The 21,602-nt window shown below is 34.3% G+C and overlaps 3 protein-coding genes and 1 non-coding gene across 5 annotated transcripts; 2 read left to right on the top strand and 2 right to left on the bottom strand.

Annotated features, from left to right (window-relative positions):
- Positions 1-8,235: 8,235 nt before the first annotated feature.
- On the top strand, positions 8,236-12,244 carry LOC105977525 (metal-nicotianamine transporter YSL3). Of its 2 annotated transcripts, none has more exons than XM_088819584.1 (8): positions 8,236-8,807; positions 9,030-9,583; positions 9,701-9,873; positions 10,042-10,139; positions 10,253-10,387; positions 10,489-10,660; positions 10,748-10,865; positions 11,124-12,244. In XM_088819584.1, exons 2-8 carry the CDS (start codon positions 9,211-9,213, stop codon positions 12,050-12,052), a joined length of 1,998 nt encoding a protein of 665 aa, XP_088675710.1. In that variant the 5' UTR covers positions 8,236-8,807; positions 9,030-9,210; the 3' UTR covers positions 12,053-12,244. The 2 variants fall into 2 exon arrangements, with proteins under 2 accessions (XP_088675710.1, XP_088675709.1); XM_088819583.1 differs by having other exon boundaries at positions 10,471-10,660.
- Positions 12,245-14,342: 2,098 nt separating this feature from the next.
- Positions 14,343-14,644, bottom strand: LOC148769935 (signal recognition particle RNA). Its single transcript, XR_016031956.1, has one exon.
- A 1,525-nt stretch (positions 14,645-16,169) lies between these two features.
- Positions 16,170-18,087, top strand: LOC105977528 (cytochrome b5). The gene is made up of 4 exons (XM_013002836.2): positions 16,170-16,350; positions 16,522-16,623; positions 17,406-17,472; positions 17,702-18,087. The coding sequence occupies exons 2-4, from the start codon at positions 16,537-16,539 to the stop codon at positions 17,950-17,952; spliced, it is 405 nt and encodes a 134-aa protein (XP_012858290.2). The 5' UTR covers positions 16,170-16,350; positions 16,522-16,536; the 3' UTR covers positions 17,953-18,087.
- Positions 18,088-18,485: 398 nt separating this feature from the next.
- LOC105977527 (putative 6-phosphogluconolactonase 4, chloroplastic) lies at positions 18,486-20,995 on the bottom strand. Its single transcript, XM_013002835.2, has 3 exons — positions 20,393-20,995; positions 19,914-20,049; positions 18,486-19,194 (listed from the first exon to the last, which is right to left on the bottom strand). Exons 1-3 carry the CDS (start codon positions 20,746-20,748, stop codon positions 18,730-18,732), a joined length of 957 nt encoding a protein of 318 aa, XP_012858289.2. The 5' UTR covers positions 20,749-20,995; the 3' UTR covers positions 18,486-18,729.
- Positions 20,996-21,602: the final 607 nt, after the last annotated feature.

The following is a 21,602-nucleotide window of genomic DNA, read 5'->3' as shown; positions in this document are numbered from 1 at the left end:
TGACATTTGCACAAACGGTTAACTTTGGCGAGCTACCCCATAAATTACAAGGATATGTGCTAATGTTACGAGCACGAGGGAGTCTTCTGCAAAAGTTTATAACCACATGGGGTTAAGTGTTATTTACCTTATAATATAATATGGATAAACAATCAATTACGCAATAATTTACATTATGCTTCGAAACGAATCCGTTTGTTACATCACCTAATGGAATATATCCAAGATCTCTAGAAAGCTATATATACTAATTCGGTGATGTCATCATAGCACCAAAAATGGTTATAAATCAAATGCTGCAATAAGTGAGATTCTTAGAATAAGTTTAAACAAGAAGAATTTTTTTACTTTGCAGATGCTATATTCGATGAAATATATACGGTGATCTTGGTTTTTTTATGAACACATATACACATATGTATGTATGTATACATGCTTAAAGGGTAGTTATTGATATAAATATATTACACGGTAAAATACATCCGATCTAACATCTAATAGACCATATCATGTTTATCTTTTTTATCTCTACACTTAATTATATATATAAGTAAAATTAGTAAAGGACATTGCTAAATGGCCAAATTTTGGCCGGCCAGAATCTAATTTTTTATTATTTTTTTATTTATTTTTTAAACTTTATACCATTTATACCCTTAATGGGGTGTTACTTCCAAAGTTAATAGTTGGCCCGAGTTTTGTGGCCCCCGAAACCACAACCCACGCGGGGAGGCAGATCCGGTCCGGTCCGGAGCGGGTCATGACGGTTTCGAGCAGGGTCCATGGCAAATTTTTTATTTTCAATTCGAAAAATGACATGGCTAAGGGTCGAACGCGGGTTGTTTAAAAATTGGGGCAATTTGCTATAGGTCCTCCTATAAGAGATTATATGTGTTAAAATCCATCTAATAAACTCTAATTTCCAGCAAATTTTTGTATTTATAATTTGTCAAAAGTACCCCTATCAATATCCCTAGTAATATACGGTAAAATATATCTTCAAAATCAAATCCCCCATTTCTCTCCCTATTATACTGCAAATCCGAAATTTATAATTGCAAACATCTGGAATTCGATTTCTCCCCTATTTCTTCAAATCGAAAATCTCACCACGAATTTTGAATCCTTCCATAGGTTTTGGGCAATTGGTCGTTTGCAGTTTTACCAGGTCGGTTGCATTTTGTCTTCGTTTTCGATTTGCTGTTCAATATTTGCATTTGTTTCGTTTGTTGTTTACAAATTTGTTTCGATTTGTTTCCGATTGCTGTTTACAGGGTTTGTTGTTTCGAAAATTCCAATTGCAAAAATATTGAAATCGATTTTATCAATGTTGCTTCAAAGCGAAAATCTCACCACGAATTTTGAATCCTTCCATAGGTTTTGGGTGTTTGATTGTTTGCAGTTTTACTTGGTCTTTTGCATTTTGTCTTTGTTCGATTTGTTGTTCAATATTTGCAGTTGTTTCGTTTGTTGTTTACAAATTTGTTTCAATTTGTTTTCGTTTGCTGTTTACAGGGTTTGTTGTTCCGAAAATTACAATTGCAAAAATATGGAAATCGATTTCCTCCCTGTTTTTTCAAAGCGAAAATCTCACCACGAATTTTGAATCCTTCCATAGGTTTTGGGTGTTTGATTGTTTGTAGTTTTACTTGGTCGTTTGCATTTTGTCTTTATTCGATTTGCTGTTCAATATTTGCATTTGTTTCGTTTGCGGTTTACAAATTTGTTGTTCACTATTTGCATTATGTTTCGTTTGATGTTTACAAATTACCAGGTCTGAGCATTTTGCCTTTATTCCGTTTGCCTTCGTTCGATTTGTTGTTGCCCAATTTGACTTCGTTCTGTTTGCAGTTTACAAATTGTTTGTTGCTCGGAATCAACGGCTGGTGTTTAGGGTTTGTTGTTTGGAGTTCATACGATGGCCAAAACACGATTAAGTCTTGGTAATCAATGATCCTTTGTGTAAAATTTTATTTGCATGTTGGGTTTTCGCTTTTGATTTTTTTTCTTTCATCTCGAAATTTGTATTTTGTTCCTTTTTTGCTTTTGTATTTTGTTTGTTTGCTATTTATTTCAAATATTTCAATAATAATTTGAGAACCCGTTTTTTTTCCCCCTTAACAGCAAAGGATGATGATGATTTCCAATCCCCGAAATCAGGTAAATTGAGGTGTTTGTTTATGTTACGACTTTGGTTATGTTTATTCTAAAAATACATTTGAAGAACCTAATTATGTTTATTCTAAAACAAACATTACAAAGTCGTTTGTTGTTTGATTTGCTGAAGCAGTTTGCCCCCCTTTATGTTCGTGATTTTCCAATTGTTTGTTGTTTGAAGACATCGGCTGGTGTTTCTGTTTGGGATTTATACAATGGACAAAAAACGATTAAATCTTGGTAAGCAATGATTCTATAAACTATTTGTATGATTAGTGTGTGCATTTTGAATTTTTTTGTTCTGCATTTGCATGTTGTTTATTTTATTTTCAATTTTGCTGTTTTTATTTTATTTTGCTGTTTTTATTTTATTTGAGAACCTTTTTTTTTCCATGAGGATGATGACTTCGAATCCCCAAAATCAAACAATTGAGGGGTTCGGTAATGTTATAACTTTGGTTATGTTTATTCTTAAACAAAATGTAGCTGCATTTTAAGTTACAATTATTAAGGTTTGTTTGATGTTAGTCTGAGTTTTTATGCGTTTTTTTAAACTCGGTTTGCATTTTGCTCTTTAAAGTTTGTCACTTTGATTCTGTATTTTGCTATTTTTGTGGCTGATTTTGGTACTTATGTAATCTGAATTTTGATTTTTTTGGTTAATTTTGAATAGTGTTGTTAGTTGTTTGCAAATGATGTTTGCTATTTTCAAGTACCATTTTTATTCGACTAATTCATGTATCGTTTACTTACATATGATGTTTTTATTTGTAGTATGCATTTTGCAAGTCTTGTATAAACTTGCAAAAGTTGTTAGTTGTTTGATATTTTGCAATAACATTGTTTGGATAATTCCATAGCTCTGATTTTTCCCTTTTTCTTTTCCAACAGCCAAGCCAAATAAAAGGAAACAAGTCACTAAATCATCGAAAAGGAAAAGAAAAATCAACTCAGACTGTAGTCGAGACCCAAGAACAACCAACTGTTACAGAAAGAACAACCGATTCCACAATATTGTTCAAACCTCATTTTGTAATCCGGTGTATTACAGTTTGCAGTTTCAGTTTACGTTTGTTGATAAAAGGGTTTCATCTTTTACATCACCTTGCAAATTCCAAGTTTAAAATTGCAAAAGAAAATGATTGTTTTGCTATTGCATTATGCAGTATTATTTTTTCTCATACTAATACAAATCGCAAATTTATGTTTGACATTTTAATGTTTGCAATTATTCATCGTGCAGTTCGCTATTTACAAAATGATATAACAGTAATACATAATTAACAAAGAAAAAAAAAACACCATTCTAAAATTTGCAGTTTGTTTACCATTTCTTTTGTATTTTGCATTTTGTTGTTGTATGTAATTTGCATTTTCCTGTTACAACATACAACTTGGAAAAAAATAAAAAAAAATTGTGAATAAGATAATTGAATATTTAAAGATTTTATTAAATAAAAATATGCAAATAAATATTTATGATGAAATTATACCAAAAAATATAACAAGTAAATATCATATTACAACAATTTAAATATGTGTTTTCAAATTCCTTTTGTTGTTTGATGTTTGATGCTTGTTGTTTGGAAGCAAATTAATAATAAATGCAAACATAAAATTATAGAGAGAGATAAATATGTAAGTAAGAGAGAGAGAGAGAGAGAGAGAGAGAGAGGGGAAGGCGTGAGAGGGTGAGAGAGAGAAAGATATGTAGATAGGAGAGAGGAGAGAGGGGAGAGAGATAAATGCGTGTGAGAGAGAGAAAGATATGGAGAGAGGAGAGAGAAAAAAATGAGAGTGATTTGTGGGTCTATTTCTTTATTTTCTAAAATAATATTTTTATATAAATATTAGTTAAGGATATTTGTGTCCATATACAATTAATTTTATTTAATTCATATTAATTTTAATAGGCAAGGGACCTACATCTATATTCATCTAATCACTTGGATTTCCACCTATATAAGTCCAAAATTAGGGGTGTCTAGCAAATTTCCCCTTAAAAATAAATAGCAACCCTAACCACTGTGACATAGCAAATATTCATACAATAACTAGCAAGCCCTATATACCATAAGAGACAAGTGTAAAATAATTATAATAAATAATGTTAAATAGATTATTAATTAGCATATTCATTATTATTAAATAATGTTAATTAAATTATTGAAAAATATGTAATATAATAAAAAAAAATAAAGAAAAAGAAATTTAAAGGACTAGAGCTTAATCGATTTAAATCTTAAGATTGGATTTTAAATATTTGAATAAAATATAAATGTAAAAAAATTAATAAAATTTTACAATCTACAATTTGATTCTTATGATTTTTATAAATTAAATTTTATTATTTTTTATAATAAAATTCAATTAAAATGATATTACTTAAATTGTAAATAGTTAATTTGATTAATACGTCATTGTCAATAGTTGAACATAATCAATTCAAATATTTGAATAAAGCTTACGAATTGAAAAAAACTTGATCTTAATCGACTTAAATCTTACGATTAACAAATTTATTTTTACGATTTTAACGAATTATATTTTATTATTTTATGATAAAATTGAATTAAAAGATATTAATTATTATTTAATTCTAAATAGTCAATTCAATTAATATGTTCTTGTCAATAATATATCCCTTTAAAATACTATTAAACGAAGTATTAAAAGATAATCACAACATAATATTTTGATTACACTCATAATCTATAGTTTTTTTAAAGTAGGAAAATTAATTGGAATGATTTATAATCTATTATTGTTAAAATAAATGTCATCTATATTTTTTGTTTATAAATATGTTCTTGTTAATAATTGTCCTATACTAAAATAGTTAATAATTTTTATATTAACTTGTTTTTATCAATAAATGTCCTATAATAATATAATCAATAATTCTAATGGGATAATTAGCTATACCCCCTTATTTCAAACTTATATGGCTATGAGTCCAATGTGTTAGATTAGTATAGCTATAGGCCCTTTGACCAAAATTTTTAATTAAATTAATTAAAATTATAAAAATAACCCATTGCATTCCGTCAATGAATCGCCATTAAAGACATTTACAAAATCACAAATCAAATTACCTGTACGTTTCGATTTTGCACTATCCTCTAGGATGTGTTTTCTTTGTTGGCGATTTGCAGAAGTTATAGAGATTCCATCGTTCTTGAGAACAACGATAGGGTTACATAGATTGCATTGAAGAAAAGGGGGCAGGGAGAAGTTTTGTTTTTCGAGAGATTAACGATGGAAAAATACAATTTGGGGAGGATTTGCAATTGACGTTTTGCAGCACGATTTATGCTAAAACCGGTTTTTATGGAGGATTAATAGGAATATATATATTTAAGAATATAATTTTCCTATTTTTGCTAAAGGGCAAATCAGCCATAAAAAATAGTAGGGGGTTATAGCAATATTGGACTTATGACTTGGATTTTAACCAATATAATCTAATAATGGAGGGTCTATAGAAAATTACCCCATTAAATAAATTCAATATGAAAAGTCAAATTACAATTGAAGAATATATTGGTAAATTCATTTTTTTCTGGTTGGCCAGAATCTGGCCAACAAGATTTACCGATTAGTAAAAGTAATTAATCAGCACGTGATAACAACTAATTAGAACAGTGTTTGTTTACAGTATATATTAATTAGTTAATGGAGTTGGTAAATTATATCACATGCATTAAAAATTATAAACTGATCTAAGGGTCCATTTGGATGGAGGGATTTGGGGAGGGATTTGATTTGGGGAATGGATTTGAAATGACTCCGATTTTGGAGTCATTTGAAATCCATCACTATTGCTCCAAAATCAACTAAAAAGGAGGGGTGGGGATTTGAAATCCATCTCCAAATCTCTCAATCCAAACAAGTTCGAGGGATTTGTTATTATGGATTTGAAATCCCTCCCCCAAATCCTTCCATCCAAATGCACCCTAAGACAATTCTGCTCAAATCCAAAAGCCCTTCTGTTGTGAGACAAACAATTACAACTTGGGAGTATTTGACAACCCATTTTCGTAATAAAATTAATCCATTTTTTAATTAATAATTAAAAGATATTTATGTTCTTTTTAATTAATTTGCCAACTTGCTAGTGGAGTTTCTTGCTATGAATACAACACGTGGAGATATTCGATATAGCTAGCTAGCTAGGACTGTTCTTCATATTGTTCGGTGCTCTATTTGTGGTCAATTTATAACTTGCAACTATTCACATATTATGGACTTCTTTATAAATGCCAAGTTGGTTTTTTTTTTTTTTTTTTTTTTTTTTTTTTTCGACTCCGTAAATTTTGTATAGGTCGATAATCAGTCATCAACCAGTTTATAAAGTCTCATCGATAATTTTAACCGACTCATCTACTAGTTGGTTGGCTAATATTTCTAGAATCTTGAAAAGTTAGTTGGTCGATAGTATCTAAACAACATACTTTTCATTAATATATATAGCATAGCACACAAAAACCGGACGGATAATAATTTTCAGTTTTTTATTACAACTGAATGATCATTTCAGACCAATTAGTCAACCGACCCGACCCATGAACAAATTCATGATTATAACTCCGTAAATATTTTTTCCTTGGTTAATTTTTTATTTTTTTTTAATAATAATTTTTGGCTCCGAAACAGTTATGGAGGCAACAAAAAGGGTGAAATGGAATAGAAAGCAGCAACTACATTAATATTTTTAGAACCTTCATTTACATTATTAAAGTTTCAACTTTTCTTCAATTTGTCCCACAAAGGAATTAAAAAAAAATATATATATATATATATATATATATATATATATATTGAAATTCTTTTTTTGTCAACTTTAAAGGCCCCACCTTTTCTCTTATTGTCCATCCAATCCCAAGATCAATAAAAAATGAGTAAACTGCAAAAACTACCCCTGTGTTATCTCGAAATAGCAAAAACCCCCCTGTGATAAATAAACTAGCAAAAACCCCCCTGTGAAATTTAGTCAAAGGCAGAATCCCCCCTAGCTGATTTTTTAGACTTGAAATGACAAAATTGACCCTCAAAATGTATTTATATATATACATATTATATGTATATTTATTCTTTTTAATTTATTTGTTTAGAAATTAAAAAAAATAGTAAACAACTAAATTGATTATTTTTTAAATAAAATAATTAAAATATTTATAAAATATAAGAATTTATTAATTGCAAGACTCCAGGGGTATTTGTGTCTTTTTATATCAAGTCAACCCTCAAATAGTTCCATAGGGGGGTTTTTGCTATTTAAATAATTTCACAGGGGGGGTTTTTGCTAGTTTATTTATCACAGGGGGATTTTTGCTATTTTGGGATTACACAGGGGTAGTTTTTGCAGTTTACTCAATAAAAAATCATTCTTGAAAAGGGGTGTCTCAAACTTCTACGCCTCATGTTGAGGCCACACTCCCCTCTCACATTATTAGTGTACACACACAATAATAGAGAAAAGTACACTATTCCCGGAATAGATGTCGTCGAAAATCTGCTTTTAATGAATTTTACCGAGGTGAGTTGTCTCTGTCCTTAAGATAAAAAAATTCGCAACGATGCTGACGGCTTTAATGGAGATCGTCTCCCAAGATACAACGATAAAAAACTTTGAATAGGAGCACTCTAAATTCCAAGCACGACGAATAGTACTTTGTGCATAACTTTTCGAGGGAATCTGAAAAGGGTATGCCATAAATGCAGAAAAATGGAAATGGATTTCGGATTGAAGGCATTAATATTGATCGAAAGTTGTTCATGACTCAACTTTTAATCAATTTTCCTAACAGATGATCTAATGGTCGGATCAGGTGCTCTTCTGTCAGTTGACTCAAGTTCGAATCTCTTTGCCAACGTTTACTAGATTGAACTTGTCACACATGGTTAGCGTAGTATGGTTTACGTATCTCATATGATTTACAAGCTATTATACGAGAGTGTAGTTTTACTCAATGCATCAATACAGCTAGAAAAAAAAAAAAAAGAGTACACTATCTTCTATAGTTAACAGCTAAGCTTCTTTTTAATCACAATTTGCTGCACATAATATTAATTCTATGCTTAAAAGGAAAAAAAGTGTTGGGTATTTTTATAGGGGAAAAGAAAAGGGGTCAACGAGAAGAGAAAAGGGAGGCCCCTTTTGCAGCCCCATCTTTTGTTCAAGATGATGAATTACAGATTTTCTTGATCCCTTTTTTTGTGTAGTACATTAAAAGGTCAATGATTTTTTTTTTCTACACTTTGTACTACCAAAGTTAAGTAAGTAGTACAGCTAACTTTCGTTTTCAAGATTGATGATTTTCAACATTAGTTGGTTAGCATTTTTCTACATCATTTGCTTTAAATTTTGGAGCATCCCCCCTCTGCAAAATCTTGTCTTGTAATACTTGGAGGTGGGGTTTGGAGAAAATCCACTTGGGTTGTGAGCAAAATTGGAGAAAAATTAACCCAAATCAAGAGAAGAAGAAAATCATATTCTTGAAATTATTAAGCTCTGCACAAAGTTCACTTTTTTTTTTTTTTTTTGTTAGTGAAATTTTCAACATTAGTTGGTTAGCATTTTTCTACATCATTTGCTTTAAAATTTTGAGCATCCCCCTCTGCAAAATCTTGTCTTGTAATATTTGGAGGTGGGATTTCAAGAATATCCACTTGGGTTGTGAGCAAAATTGCAGAAAATTCACCCAAATCAAGAAAAGAAGAAAATCATATTCTGGAAAATATTAAACTCTGCACAAAGTTCACATTTTTATTTTGCTAGATAGTTTAGTTGGTTAGCATTTCTCTAGATCGTTTGCTTTAAATTTTTGAGCTTCCCCCCTTTGCAAAATCTTGTCTTGTAATCTTTGGAGGTGGGGTTTGGAGAAAATCCACTTGGGTTGTGATCAAAATTGCAGAGAATTCAGCTCTTTCACCGGAATCAAGAAAACAAGAAAATCATATTCTTGAAGATATTAATCCCTGCACAAAAAGTTCACATTTTTTTGTTCTGTTAGATAGTGAAATTTGGCTGCTGAAAGGGAAAAAAAAAAGATGGGCACAAGAGGAGGCAGGGGAGAAGAAATGGCGGAAATCGAAAACGACGACGTAGAAGAAACGAGAGACCACCACCACATAGAGACACAGACAAAGATGATTCCGCCATGGAAAGAGCAGATAACAGTACGAGGAATAGTAGCAAGTTTGATCATAGGAATCATATACAGCATCATAGTAATGAAGCTGAATCTAACAACAGGCCTCGTCCCAAATCTCAACGTATCGGCCGCACTCCTTGCTTACGTGTTCATTACGTCATGGACTAAGATCCTCGTGAAGGCCAATATTGTGACAACCCCTTTTACCAGACAGGAGAACACAATTATCCAGACTTGCACCGTTGCTTGTTACAGCATTGCTGTCGGAGGTAATTTAAAAAAAAAAAAAAAAAAAAAAAGATCGATTTTTTTTGTGTTTGTTAAGGTTAATTTGGTTTCTTGATTGTGAATTATATGGTGTTGATTAGTTAATTATGAATAATTAGGTGGATTTGGGTCTTATCTATTGGGATTGGACAAGAAAACATATGAGCAGGCAGGAATCGATACGGAGGGGAATTCACCCGGTAGCTACAAAGAACCCGGTCTCGATTGGATGATTGGATTTCTCTTTGTTGTTAGCTTTGTTGGTTTGTTAGCTTTGGTTCCTCTCAGAAAGGTTAGTGTTTTGTGAGTTCGTGGCTCACGGGGGCCATGCCCCTCCTCCATTTTTTTGTTATTTTTCGAGTATTGTAGTGATGTGAGTGTCGTAGAGGATTTCTTTCTTAGTGCGTATTTAGCCGTTTAAAGATAAGTAATAATTCGTCGTATGCTATTTTTCGGACAGATTATGATAATCGACTACAAATTGTCTTATCCGAGTGGAACTGCAACCGCTGTACTAATCAATGGATTTCACACTTCTAAAGGAGATAAGATGGCAAAGTAGGCATTTTTGTTTGATTCTTGAGATGAAGAATATATTAATATTACTGGATAATATATACTAAAAGAAATAAATTTATATAAATTATATCGACTCCCTTTTCGTATTTCAGAAAACAGGTCAATGGATTCATGAAGTTCTTCTCACTCAGCTTCGTATGGAGCTTCTTCCAGTGGTTCTACACCGGTGGAGAACAATGCGGGTTCGTCAATTTCCCCACTTTTGGATTGAAGGCTTGGAGACAAACGTCGGTTTTTTTTTCCTTTCTCAAATTCGATTTTTGGGTTTTTGAAAAAAAACTAATTTGAAATAATTGATCGAACCATGCAGATTTTACTTTGATTTCAGCACGACGTACATAGGAGCAGGAATGATCTGCTCCCACCTCGTAAACTTGTCGTTGCTTCTCGGGGCGGTACTCTCTTGGGGTGTGATGTGGCCATTAATAAGTGATAAAAAGGGAGATTGGTTCCCACAAAACATCAAAGAAAGCAGTATGAAGAGTTTAAATGGTTACAAGGTTCGTTTTGACCCAAAATAAAAAAATAAAAACGGTTTCTTGATTCTCGTAAATTTGATTCTTGATTCATTTTTTTTCCGTCTGCAGGTTTTCATTTCGATCGCCCTTATATTAGGCGACGGTCTCTACAATTTTCTCAAGACTCTGCTTTGCACCATTAAAAGCATGCATGCTACATTCAACAACAAGAAGAATCTGAAAACAGGTGAATCGATATATATGAGTTCATTGCATTTAGTGGCCTCTGTATTATATCAAATTGCTAAAAAGACTCGTCGTAGGGGTGTTTTTGCTTAAAAAAATAATATCATGGGGAGTTTTTTAACAATTAGAGAAAAAAAGGGGTGCCGAATGCAAATAAACCGGAATATATCGGCATTCTGAACTAGATCATCTTTTTAATTTCTTACTTGGTTTCGATCCCCACGCATAAATATTAACAATCTACCATCTTGATTTTCAGACGACAAAAACGAGACGCTAGACGACCTCCAACGAAACGAAGCATTCATAAAAGAGAGCATTCCAATTTGGGTAGCATGCATTGGCTACTTATTCTTCTCCGTAATCTCGATAATCGTAATCCCGATTATGTTCCCTCAACTCAAATGGTACTACGTTGTAGTGGCGTACATCCTCGCCCCGTCTCTAAGCTTCTGCAACGCCTATGGAGCCGGCCTAACCGACATGAACATGGCCTATAACTACGGCAAAGTGTCTCTATTCATCCTCGCCGCCCTCGCTGGAAAAGACAACGGAGTAGTCGCCGGACTAATCGGGTGCGGCCTCATAAAGTCCATCGTCTCCATTTCGTCTGATTTAATGCACGATCTCAAAACGGGATACCTCACGCTAACTTCACCTCGTTCGATGCTTGTAAGCCAAGCAATCGGCACCGCGATTGGTTGCATAGTGGCCCCGCTCTCGTTTTTCCTTTTCTACAAAGCGTTCGATGTCGGAAACCCCGACGGAGAGTATAAAGCGCCCTACGCGATTATATACAGAAACATGGCGATTCTTGGAGTGGAGGGTTTTTCTGCTCTGCCACGTCACTGCTTGGAGTTGTGCTACGGGTTTTTTGCGTTTGCGGTTGTGGCGAATTTGTCGAGGGATCTTTTGCCTAAGAGGTTCGGAAAGTTGGTCCCGCTTCCGATGGCTATGGCGGTCCCGTTTTTAGTGGGGGGTTACTTTGCGGTGGATATGTGCGTGGGGAGTTTGGTGGTGTACGTGTGGCATAGGGTCGATGGAAGGAAGGCCGGGTTTATGGTACCGGCAGTTGCTTCGGGTTTGATTTGTGGGGACGGGTTGTGGATTTTGCCCTCTTCGATTCTTGCTTTGGCCAAGATTAATCCGCCAATTTGCATGAGCTTCTTGCCTACGTTGAGATCGTGAGTTTTTGGCAATCGTAGAAAATTATTTAGTAGAAACTAGACACTCTTTGTCCCGATTTTTCGAAATAAAATTGTGGCACGAAAATCGGGGCTAATATACACGAAATTAGTTAAGGTACGTAATGAGAATATAAAATATAAACGAAGAAATGTAGTTTAATTGTTTCGACATTAAAGGAAATATTAAAATAAATACGTCCAAAAAACGAAATAAACGAACAGAAACTTAAGCGAACGAATGTAACATGTAATCCCGATCATAGGCCGGATAACTGCATGTTGGGCAGAGGTTGTCTTGCTCCAATACTCCAACAGCGCAATGCATATGAAAAACGTGTCCGCAAGGCAGGGTCGATATTTGAGCACCAAACACGGGTTTCTTCGAACAAATCGAACACACATTACCCAAACCCTCGTCAATATTCAAAACCCTAACTCGTTCCAGCTCCCGCCTAAGATACACCATAAGCCTCAGAGGCTTACTATAACTCTTCGTAAACGTGAACTGCCATAGATATAACGGGACCAAGTTCGTCGCCCTAATTGCCCTCTCCCTCGCGTCGTCGATTGCCTCCCCTTCTTGCTGGATGGTGCAAACGTCGATCTCCATAGATATCGGGATCGCGACTGGATCCGACGGTTGAGGATCCGCCACCTCAGCTGCCACCTGTTTGCCGAATTCGATGGCCTCGTGAGTCATCTGGTCCATTTCGTCTTTAGTCATCCAGTAGTCGTTGAGCCTGTACCAGGTGTGGAAGATCAGATCGTACGGTTTGGCGTTCTCGGCATTTAGAATTACCGTCGTTAACTTCTCCGAGTCTAGAACCTCGTCCTCGTCGTCGACGTTCTTCTTGACGAGGAAGTTGGTTCGTGATGATGCTAAAAATAGATCACCTTAGATAGTTGAGCTGGGAGAGCAGAGTGGATCACTGCTCACGTGCTAGATGGCCCTGAGATACCTGCGAAGAGAGAACACGTGAACTAGGCCGGGGGTTGATCCGGCGGAAACCCCTCCGACGCTCAAGTTAGACGTGGGGATAGTTGAAATAATTCAGAGAATATGACTCCTCGTATTCTTTAGATAATAGACCTTCCTTTTGCAAATGAATTATATCGTTACTTATACCTTAGATGAGATCGTTGGGCTCAAACCTTATTTGAAGGTGATTGGGCCTCGGTGATATTAGTCTTCAATATTGGGCTCGTGGCCCAGTAGGTAAATAAATTGTAAGTCCATTGGGTTGGCCCAATTAGGCATATCAGTTCGGATGTTGAAGATTATGTTCTTAACTCCGGGTAGTAAGGTGTGGTCGTGAGGGTTTGAGAGTATGTCGTTGTTGATACGGAATCGGTGGCGGTATTCGAATCCGATTCTGCCGTCACCAAACGTCATGATCGCTCTGCAAAAAAAACAACATAACAAAATCACAAACACATACAAACCACACAAACAGAGAAATAAATCAAACGAAAATAAACATCAATTACATATCACAAAACAGAATTAAAAAAATTGACATACATACATACATACATACATACAAACATACATACATAAAGAAATCGTTAGAAGGTACCTTAATGAAGACGAGGAGAACTGGGGAGATTAGAAAAGTATATAGAGAGAGGCGTCTATATATATATATATATATATATATAAATAGGGAACGAAAACAAAATCTATATAGGAGATTCAATTGTATTAGGAAACTTGTTCTAAATTCCACCAAATTACTTCCGGAGAATTACGCGTTTAATTTAATTTTTTTTTATTATATTTATTTTTAGTATATCCAAATTAAAATATTAAAATTATAGGGATGTATGAATAATTTTAAAAAATAAAATAACGTTTAACTTATATACTTATAGTTAATTAGGTATTTGTATCTACGAATTATATATACTTTACAAGTTCCAATCCGAATTACCATTCCACAAATTATATTCGCAGAAATTGGAATTAGCATCTCCAAAGAATACTAAAACACCACTAGGTGAAAAACAGAAATAAAATTTAAGATTTCTTTTAAGCATACGCAATTCAGAGTTTTTATTTTGAAATGGGTTTTGGATTATTTTTTTATTCTATATTTTCATTATTACCATAAAGGGTCTCTGGAAACTATTAAATATTACAAAAATGACCCCAAAACATTTCCGACACGTGTCATAAAGTTTCGATATCGAAAACGTGGACACGCGTGTGGGTAGAAGTTTTAGTGCATTATCAAGTCACGAGCCTTCATATATAACACAAATTGTTATGACAAAAAAAAACTTACAACAAAAACAGTGATTGTTCAATGAGGCTAGCCCAGTCAGCTTAAGTGGGCCGAAGAAGCACTGGCCCGTAATCCTTCCACTGCAGTGAGCGGGAAGTTATCGCTGCTCTGTGACCAGCCTGGCGCGTTGCCCTCCACTCTACGGCCCACGCAACCCAAGCCTTCGCCCGAGTCACATGGACCAACTCACCACTTGGATCGGGCGGGCCAATTAATCGCTAACTCCGGCCCAGCTGAACGGTCAAGCCACATGTCCAATCACAATGTTGCCCCTACTTAGGTTACAAGCTCACGTTACTAAGCTCGGCGAACAGTTATCAATTTCTTATTAATTATATACTATTGCAAATGCTACTAATTTTCCGATGTGGGACGGAATACTGTTTATATATCACTCCGCAACTTCTTTTATTCTTTCATACAGCAAGCAAATATATGATACCTTATTTTATATATATATAATAAAAACAAATGCTTCTCTTAGAAAAGAATATCAAGCACTTTGTTAATTTGTTAATATTAAAAATGCATTAGCAGACCATAAAAATTAATGAATGTAGGGTAATTTATGATTTTCATCGTTCCTCATATATATATATATATATTGGTCTGGTTATAAGAAAACCCCCTCTTATCAATTATTGTAAAATATTTGAATTAAACTACGGTGGTGTAAGCGAATCGAGCCGATCCGAACACGTGGTTATTCAAAATTAATTTGAATTTTCTTAATAACGGATCTGGACCCTAAAATTGATACTGCTTTCAAAGTTGTGTTTTGATTTGGTTTGATAAGCTATCGAGTCAAACTCAAATGAGCTTTCATCTAGTCGAGTTTATTGAATAAAAATAATTGTTCAAACTTGGTTTGTTATATTAACAAACCGAGCTCAAACAAACTTTTCTCGTACAGTTTTGAATCAAATATCGGGTATTTCTTGGTTTATTTCAAACTCTCAGAATAATGAATTATCTTATTCATCATCAGTTACAGGTAGAATTTTCCTATTTGTTATTTATATTTTATTTATTGTACGGAATTTCGAATAATTCTTCGAGAATTTTGTTATTTACATTATTCTTTTAATGTAAAATAAGTATATATGTTTCTTATTTTGAACATAATTTTTTTTTCCTTACAGGCAATAATATTGTTAGGTTATCTTTTTAAAACAATTATTTCAGTATTAAAAACCACCAACCAATCTTTTATAAGTTTTCAACTTTGGACCAAATAGTGAATTTGGTGACTTTTAAGCCCAAATCAAGTAATCTAGTCACTTGAAATACTTTAATTTCTTCCTTGGCATACTACCACTTCTTTTTTACATTTCAATTCCACATTCAACAATATATTATAAAATATATTTTTTTTCCTCCTTTAGAAAGAAGATTAATAATACATTTATATGAAAAAATATTTGCAATTACAGAAAATGCATTTTTGACTAACATTACAAGATTTCTGTAAAAGGAATTCGAAATTGGATCACCATATTGACCATGTCTTTTTTTTTTTTTTTTTGTAGATAGGTGTTACATCTTATGGTATAAAAACGAATAATTTTGCGCATTTTACAATCACCACCATCAACTATATATTGTAATACACGTCTTCTTTTACAGTATCGAATTTACCTATAGAACGAGGGTTTTTTTTTAAGAAAATACACAGTTGAGTGGGGAGTTATAATTATGGAAACATGAGGCATTTTGTACAAGTAAAAGTAATGTTAATGTTTTTAAAAATAATAAATAATTGGACTAATGAAAATTTCTGTGGGCTACTGAGACTATTCTATGTTCAAAGTTAGCAGTCCATTCCACTTCCTTGAATAAAAAATTAACAAGTTCAACAGAGTAATTAAAAATAATATTTTGTAATATTTTTCGAATTCGAGGGACCAAATTGTCAATACACCAAAATACAGTCAATATATAATATATTTTTCGATAATTCCCATTCTAAAAGCATCATCGATACTGAATTTTGGTTTAGATTCCTTTCGCTGTCGTAAGTTTTTTTTCCGCCGATCGATTTTTTTCTCCGGAGATTCCGCCTGCAAAAATTTCTCGGAATTTTTTTTCTTCTGCTATTTCACCGTTTGCATTTGCCAGATATGCCTGAATTTGTTTCAATCCACGTTTCGATTTTCGTCTGTTGAATTGTTTTTTTGTTTTGCAGGCGCGTGGAGTAACAATGGCCTCAGATCCGAAAGTTCACGCATTCGAGGAGGTTGCGAACCACAACAAAACTAAGGATTGTTGGCTGATTATCAGTGGAAAGGTCAGATTTTTAATTATTTTTTGTTCTCCTAATTTCATTATTAAGAATATAACTGGATTTGTTAGTTTTTAGCTGTATGAACTCTACTCTGTACTTTTTTTGCCTTAACTGTAGTTAATTTTGTTGGATCCTTGTATTCAGCTTTGTGTCGGTGGAGTGAAGCTTTGAAATTGGATTTTGAAGCAATTTTTTTTAACTAAAAATAGATATTCAAGTTTTCATCACTTCCATTTTAAGTTAGGTGAACTCTCCTGATTGATATAATAAATTGCCAGTTTCAGTTTATGAGTTCTGGTTTATATAGTTGGATCATGTGTTGAAGTGATGTGAGCATAAAGAAAACATACATTACATGTTCGAGAAACGTCGATTCCAGTAGTTGCAAATTGAGTTGTTACGTTACGTCTATTTGATTTCAAGCTTTGCCTCTTGAGTGTGGAGCTCAAAATAAATCGTTAATGGCTTTAGCTGCATAATTTTGCAAAGAAAATTTGGATGAGATTTATCCCTACGTTTATTGCTGAAAGAGAAAACCGAGAATCTCGATTGTTCGGATACCAAAGCATTCCTCATAACATCTCGACGAATTTAGTCTGGAAGATTCTTTCATCGAAAGTCAATCTGAGCCTCCTTTTGAAAGTCCTACCTTCCAATTCACTTTCTTATCGACAGATCACAAATAGATAGTTAACGACTTCCCTACAGTTGACTTAGCTAGCATGATTTTCTTGTTACCGAATCTCTATTTGTGTATTGTTTCTATAACGAAATTATTTATTCAGGTGTATGATGTAACCCCATTCATGGAAGACCATCCTGGAGGCGATGAAGTTTTGCTCTCCGCCACTGGTAACTCCACAAAATTTATATATATGTGTGTGTATATATATATATATATATATATATATATATATATATATATATATATATATATATATATATATATATATATATATATATATATATATATATATATATATATATATCTGTGTGTATTATATTGCATCAAACATAATGTGCACATAATTGTGGACTCAGTCAACTAATATTGCCGAGTGAATATTTATCCGATGTGCAGGAAAAGATGCAACGAACGACTTTGAAGATGTGGGCCACAGTGATTCAGCGAGGGAGATGATGGACAAATACTACATTGGGGAGATAGACATGGCAACAGTTCCTCTCAAACGCACCTACGTTGCTCCGCAACAAGCCCATTACAATCCGGACAAGACTCCGGAATTCGTGATCAAGATTCTGCAGTTCCTTGTGCCTCTCTTGATCTTGGGATTGGCCTTTGCTGTTCGTCACTACACAAAAGAGAAATGAGTGCTTCGAATAATATTCCGTCTTATTATGATTATTTGTTTTCTTAATTCATGTAGTTGAACGAACAAATATGTGTACCCCTTGTCGGCTTATCAAAACTTGTGCTTGCAAACAGACTTTTCACAGTTTATTGAATTGCCGTGTTTTTTTCCCCCAGAAATTAGAATTCGGTTTCCTATTTTCGTTGGAATTACCCACATGAAAAAAAAACCCATGCAGATTTTGCAACTCATTCTTAACAACTTGTAGTATTGAACTCATTTAAAGCCATTGTTAAGCCAATATATAGGTCTGCTACATCTTTAAGAATTATACTACATCTTGCCTTCCCTACAAAATTAGCATCTAGATTCTAGTAAAACTAATAGAAGACGTGTAGTTCATCTGCCTACTTAATTGAATATATCAACCATTTATATCTTCAACAACAAAATCAGGGTTTTTATTCTATATTACACCTGTGAGTTTCGACTAGTTATATTTACTACATACGTGTACGCACACAAATCCGAGTGTGGGGTGTAAATAAAAGGTAAAAAAAAATCGGTGTACTTAATCAGGTGTAGAATTTAGAGAGATACAGTTCATACTATCCAAAAGAACCTTCCTTGAACTTACAAAACTTGCAACAAATCATAAAAAGATACTCAATCAAGATTCCTTTTATTAATAGATAACAAAAGCGTAGAACTGCTCAAAATTACAACCCACACCAAACAAACAAATGCCGATTTTATTCACCACCAAACTTCTATAAAAGTACTCACACGTCAAAACCTACAGTTTCGAAGCCGCTGCCTTGTCCAAAAACCAAGCCAATTCCCCTTCAGGCTCCACCAGTTGAACCGGCAGCACTTCGGAATTCGAAACATCGGCGAGTGCACTGTACACAGCAGAGGCCTTACTCCCACCCGCTACAACAAGGGCAATATTTGCCGAAGAATTTATAACTGGGAGAGTGAATGAAATCCTTTTCGGAGGAGGTTTTGGTGAATCCTCGATAAAAGCAACCCATTTCTTGTTTTCTTCAACAAGGGGGTGTCCTGGGAAAAGAGAAGCAATATGCCCGTCTGGGCCCATGCCCATTAGCATGAGATCGAATTTGGGGAACCCGTTCGTCTGAGATTGATCGAGTATCTTAGTTTTCACCAAATGCTTGAGACAAATCTCGTAATCGTCCGCTGCACCCTCTGCTGATAATGCATCGCTTATTGCATACACATTGCTAGCAGGGATTGGAACCTGTAATAGGAAACTGATTAAGGAAAGGATTGTGGAATACATACATAGAACTGCGATCATAGTTCACTTATTGAAAGATGTCCCCATTCACTCTAAGTTGCCAAGTAAATAGAACCTCATCCATTTATACTAGAAAATAAATCCTATTCGTCGTTTCACAATTTAAGGAGGCAAATGATGATCTTAAAAGTCTGAAACATAATTATATATTTTACTTGCAGATCAAATAACGAGAAAAAAGAATGGGATCAAATTGTCGTAGATTAAGGAACAACTTTATCATGGTCAGCTCAATGTTGAATTTACGTGTTATGACACAACTTTTGTATTAGAAAAGGTATGCAAGACTGGATAGCCTTGGAAAATCTAAATAATCAACTAGTTGCATTGTATAATTTGCAAATAATTAAAATAAAATGTCAATGCAATAAAATTAGATGTGTCAACTGTTTTTTCTTCATTGCTAAAAAGGTAATCTGAATCTGCGTATTTGAACTTGATACTCCAAAAGTACTTATCATTTTCTCTTTCTGGTGCCATTACACCAAACTACAAACATCGAAACAAAAATTTATAGCACTCAAAGACAAGTTGAAAGGCACGCTCTTACTATTAACAAGTCCGCCAAAAAACGTTTCAGCAGCCCAGTCGAAAGTACAGTTACACAAATACATCCGTAAAACACAAAGATAATATCACATATTAGAAAAAAGGGGTACCTTCGATAGAAACTCGTTATATGCAAGGAGATAGTTGCTATCAGGGTGATCCTTAGGCACCACCCTCTCATCCACCCAAAACACGTGCCATTTTGACCAATCCACCGAATCGATGTATGGCTTCTCCACAAGTTTCCTTTAATTCCACCACCGAAAACAAAGTCAAAGAATATTTATTAGCCAAATAAAATTTCCCCCTTTCCCCAAATTAAATGTACTGATCCCTGCTATTAGCCATATCTTACTGATGCAAGAACATAGGAATTGCTTAAGCTAAATCTAGGTCAAAGTACCAAATCTCCAAGTAATTGTTGAATCATCTCTGTATTCTAGTAAACTCTAATTAGTTATGAAAAAGTGTGTTTAAAGTTCAGATATCCAAACAATCACTGATGATAATAATTAATAACAATTAAAATAGACTATGATTATATATTTTGATGTAACTGAGATGTAAAAGAGAGCAATTTTGAATGTACCTGAGAGATTTAACAAGAGAACCACCGGAGAAGACAACGGTGAAAGAGCCTTTCTCCCGAGAAATTTTAGTAGCCAGATCGGCGGCGTATTCCGCTAGCGACACCGACAGATCTTCCTCCGAGTCGAACACTACTACTTTTCCTTTGCTCTTCGGAGTTACAATCTCAGCCATGGATGCTTTTGTTCTTCGACAACTGTAGCTGGAGGAGCTCGAATTCAATCTGAGAGAGCTGAAGCCGTGGTTAACGGCGAAGAATCGCGGAGTCAACGGAATGCGCAGCAGCGGCGATCGGGGAAAAGAGGGATTCGGGAGAGTGCGCAGGTTAGCAGAGAGGGCGGAGCAGCTGGAGGCCATGCGCCTGTGTTAAGAGGGGAAATATATATGTGCAGTAGGAAGATGGGGCCACCACCGGCAACTATGGGGCGTGGCGAAAGAGTAGTTGGTGAGAGTGGGGGTGGGGGTGGGGTCACTGGGGGGGGTGGGGTAGGGGGTGCTTGGCGTGGGAGACGATGAAAGTCACGTGCCAAAAATGTGCCAGTTTTAAAAATAAATAAAAAAGAAATCCCGCAAAGTGGGTCATTTTTTTGGGTAAAATTCATTTGGCTGCGGCTATATACAATACTCATTCCACTTGTGCAAGACCAAATTAAAGAAAGATTCCAAAAGATTCTATTTTATTAAGATGGAATGACAAGTATGTCCATAAATTAAATTGGTTTTTTTTTTTTCTCATGTAAGACCAAATACAAGTAATGAGAAAAAAACAAAAATCGACACCAAGGTGTCGAAAAACTATGCTACAAATCGACTCTTAAGCGTCGAATTTCATAGGTAAAATCGACATTGACATGTCGAATTTATAGCACAAATTCAAATGTTGAATTTTATACCTCAAAATCGGCATCTAAATGTCGAATTTTATACCTCAAAATCGACATCTGAATGTCGATTTTTACCTGTAAAATTCGACCTGTACATGTCGAATTCGTTTGCGCGGGATTTTTTTTTGGAAAATCGATATTCTAGCTAAAAAACCCATAAATGCATACATTATTGGGTTCTTCCATCATAGAATGTTCTATTTTGATGTCTTCTGACTCCATACTTGCCATCTTTGTAAGATTTGTTGAGTTTTGATGATTTTGAATTTCTAGGTTTTGTGGGTTAATGGAGGAGGAAGGAGAAAAGTCTTGTGGGTTTTGGAAGAT

The sequence above is a fragment of the Erythranthe guttata genome, chromosome 6, assembly GCF_056151865.1.
Source record: "Erythranthe guttata isolate IM_541 chromosome 6, IM_541, whole genome shotgun sequence".
NCBI lineage: Eukaryota > Viridiplantae > Streptophyta > Magnoliopsida > Lamiales > Phrymaceae > Erythranthe > Erythranthe guttata.
This window is presented reverse-complemented; position numbering and strand designations above follow the sequence as displayed.

What these genes read in the sequence shown, in the direction of transcription:
- LOC105977525 (XM_088819583.1), top strand. Translation starts at nt 9,211, where the DNA reads ATGGGCACAAGAGGAGGCAGGGGAGAAGAAATGGCGGAAATCGAAAAC. An exon ending in TTACAGCATTGCTGTCGGAG is followed by an intron (nt 9,584 to 9,700) that starts GTAATTTAAAAA and finishes ATGAATAATTAG; the next exon opens with GTGGATTTGGGTCTTATCTA. An exon ending in CAAGAAGAATCTGAAAACAG is followed by an intron (nt 10,866 to 11,123) that starts GTGAATCGATAT and finishes CTTGATTTTCAG; the next exon opens with ACGACAAAAACGAGACGCTA.
- LOC105977528 (XM_013002836.2), top strand. Translation starts at nt 16,537, where the DNA reads ATGGCCTCAGATCCGAAAGTTCACGCATTCGAGGAGGTTGCGAACCAC. An exon ending in GGCTGATTATCAGTGGAAAG is followed by an intron (nt 16,624 to 17,405) that starts GTCAGATTTTTA and finishes TTATTTATTCAG; the next exon opens with GTGTATGATGTAACCCCATT. An exon ending in AGTTTTGCTCTCCGCCACTG is followed by an intron (nt 17,473 to 17,701) that starts GTAACTCCACAA and finishes TCCGATGTGCAG; the next exon opens with GAAAAGATGCAACGAACGAC.
- LOC105977527 (XM_013002835.2), bottom strand. Translation starts at nt 20,748, where the DNA reads ATGGCCTCCAGCTGCTCCGCCCTCTCTGCTAACCTGCGCACTCTCCCG. An exon ending in TCTCTTGTTAAATCTCTCAG is followed by an intron (nt 20,050 to 20,392) that starts GTACATTCAAAA and finishes GTGGAATTAAAG; the next exon opens with GAAACTTGTGGAGAAGCCAT. An exon ending in ATAACGAGTTTCTATCGAAG is followed by an intron (nt 19,195 to 19,913) that starts GTACCCCTTTTT and finishes TTCCTATTACAG; the next exon opens with GTTCCAATCCCTGCTAGCAA.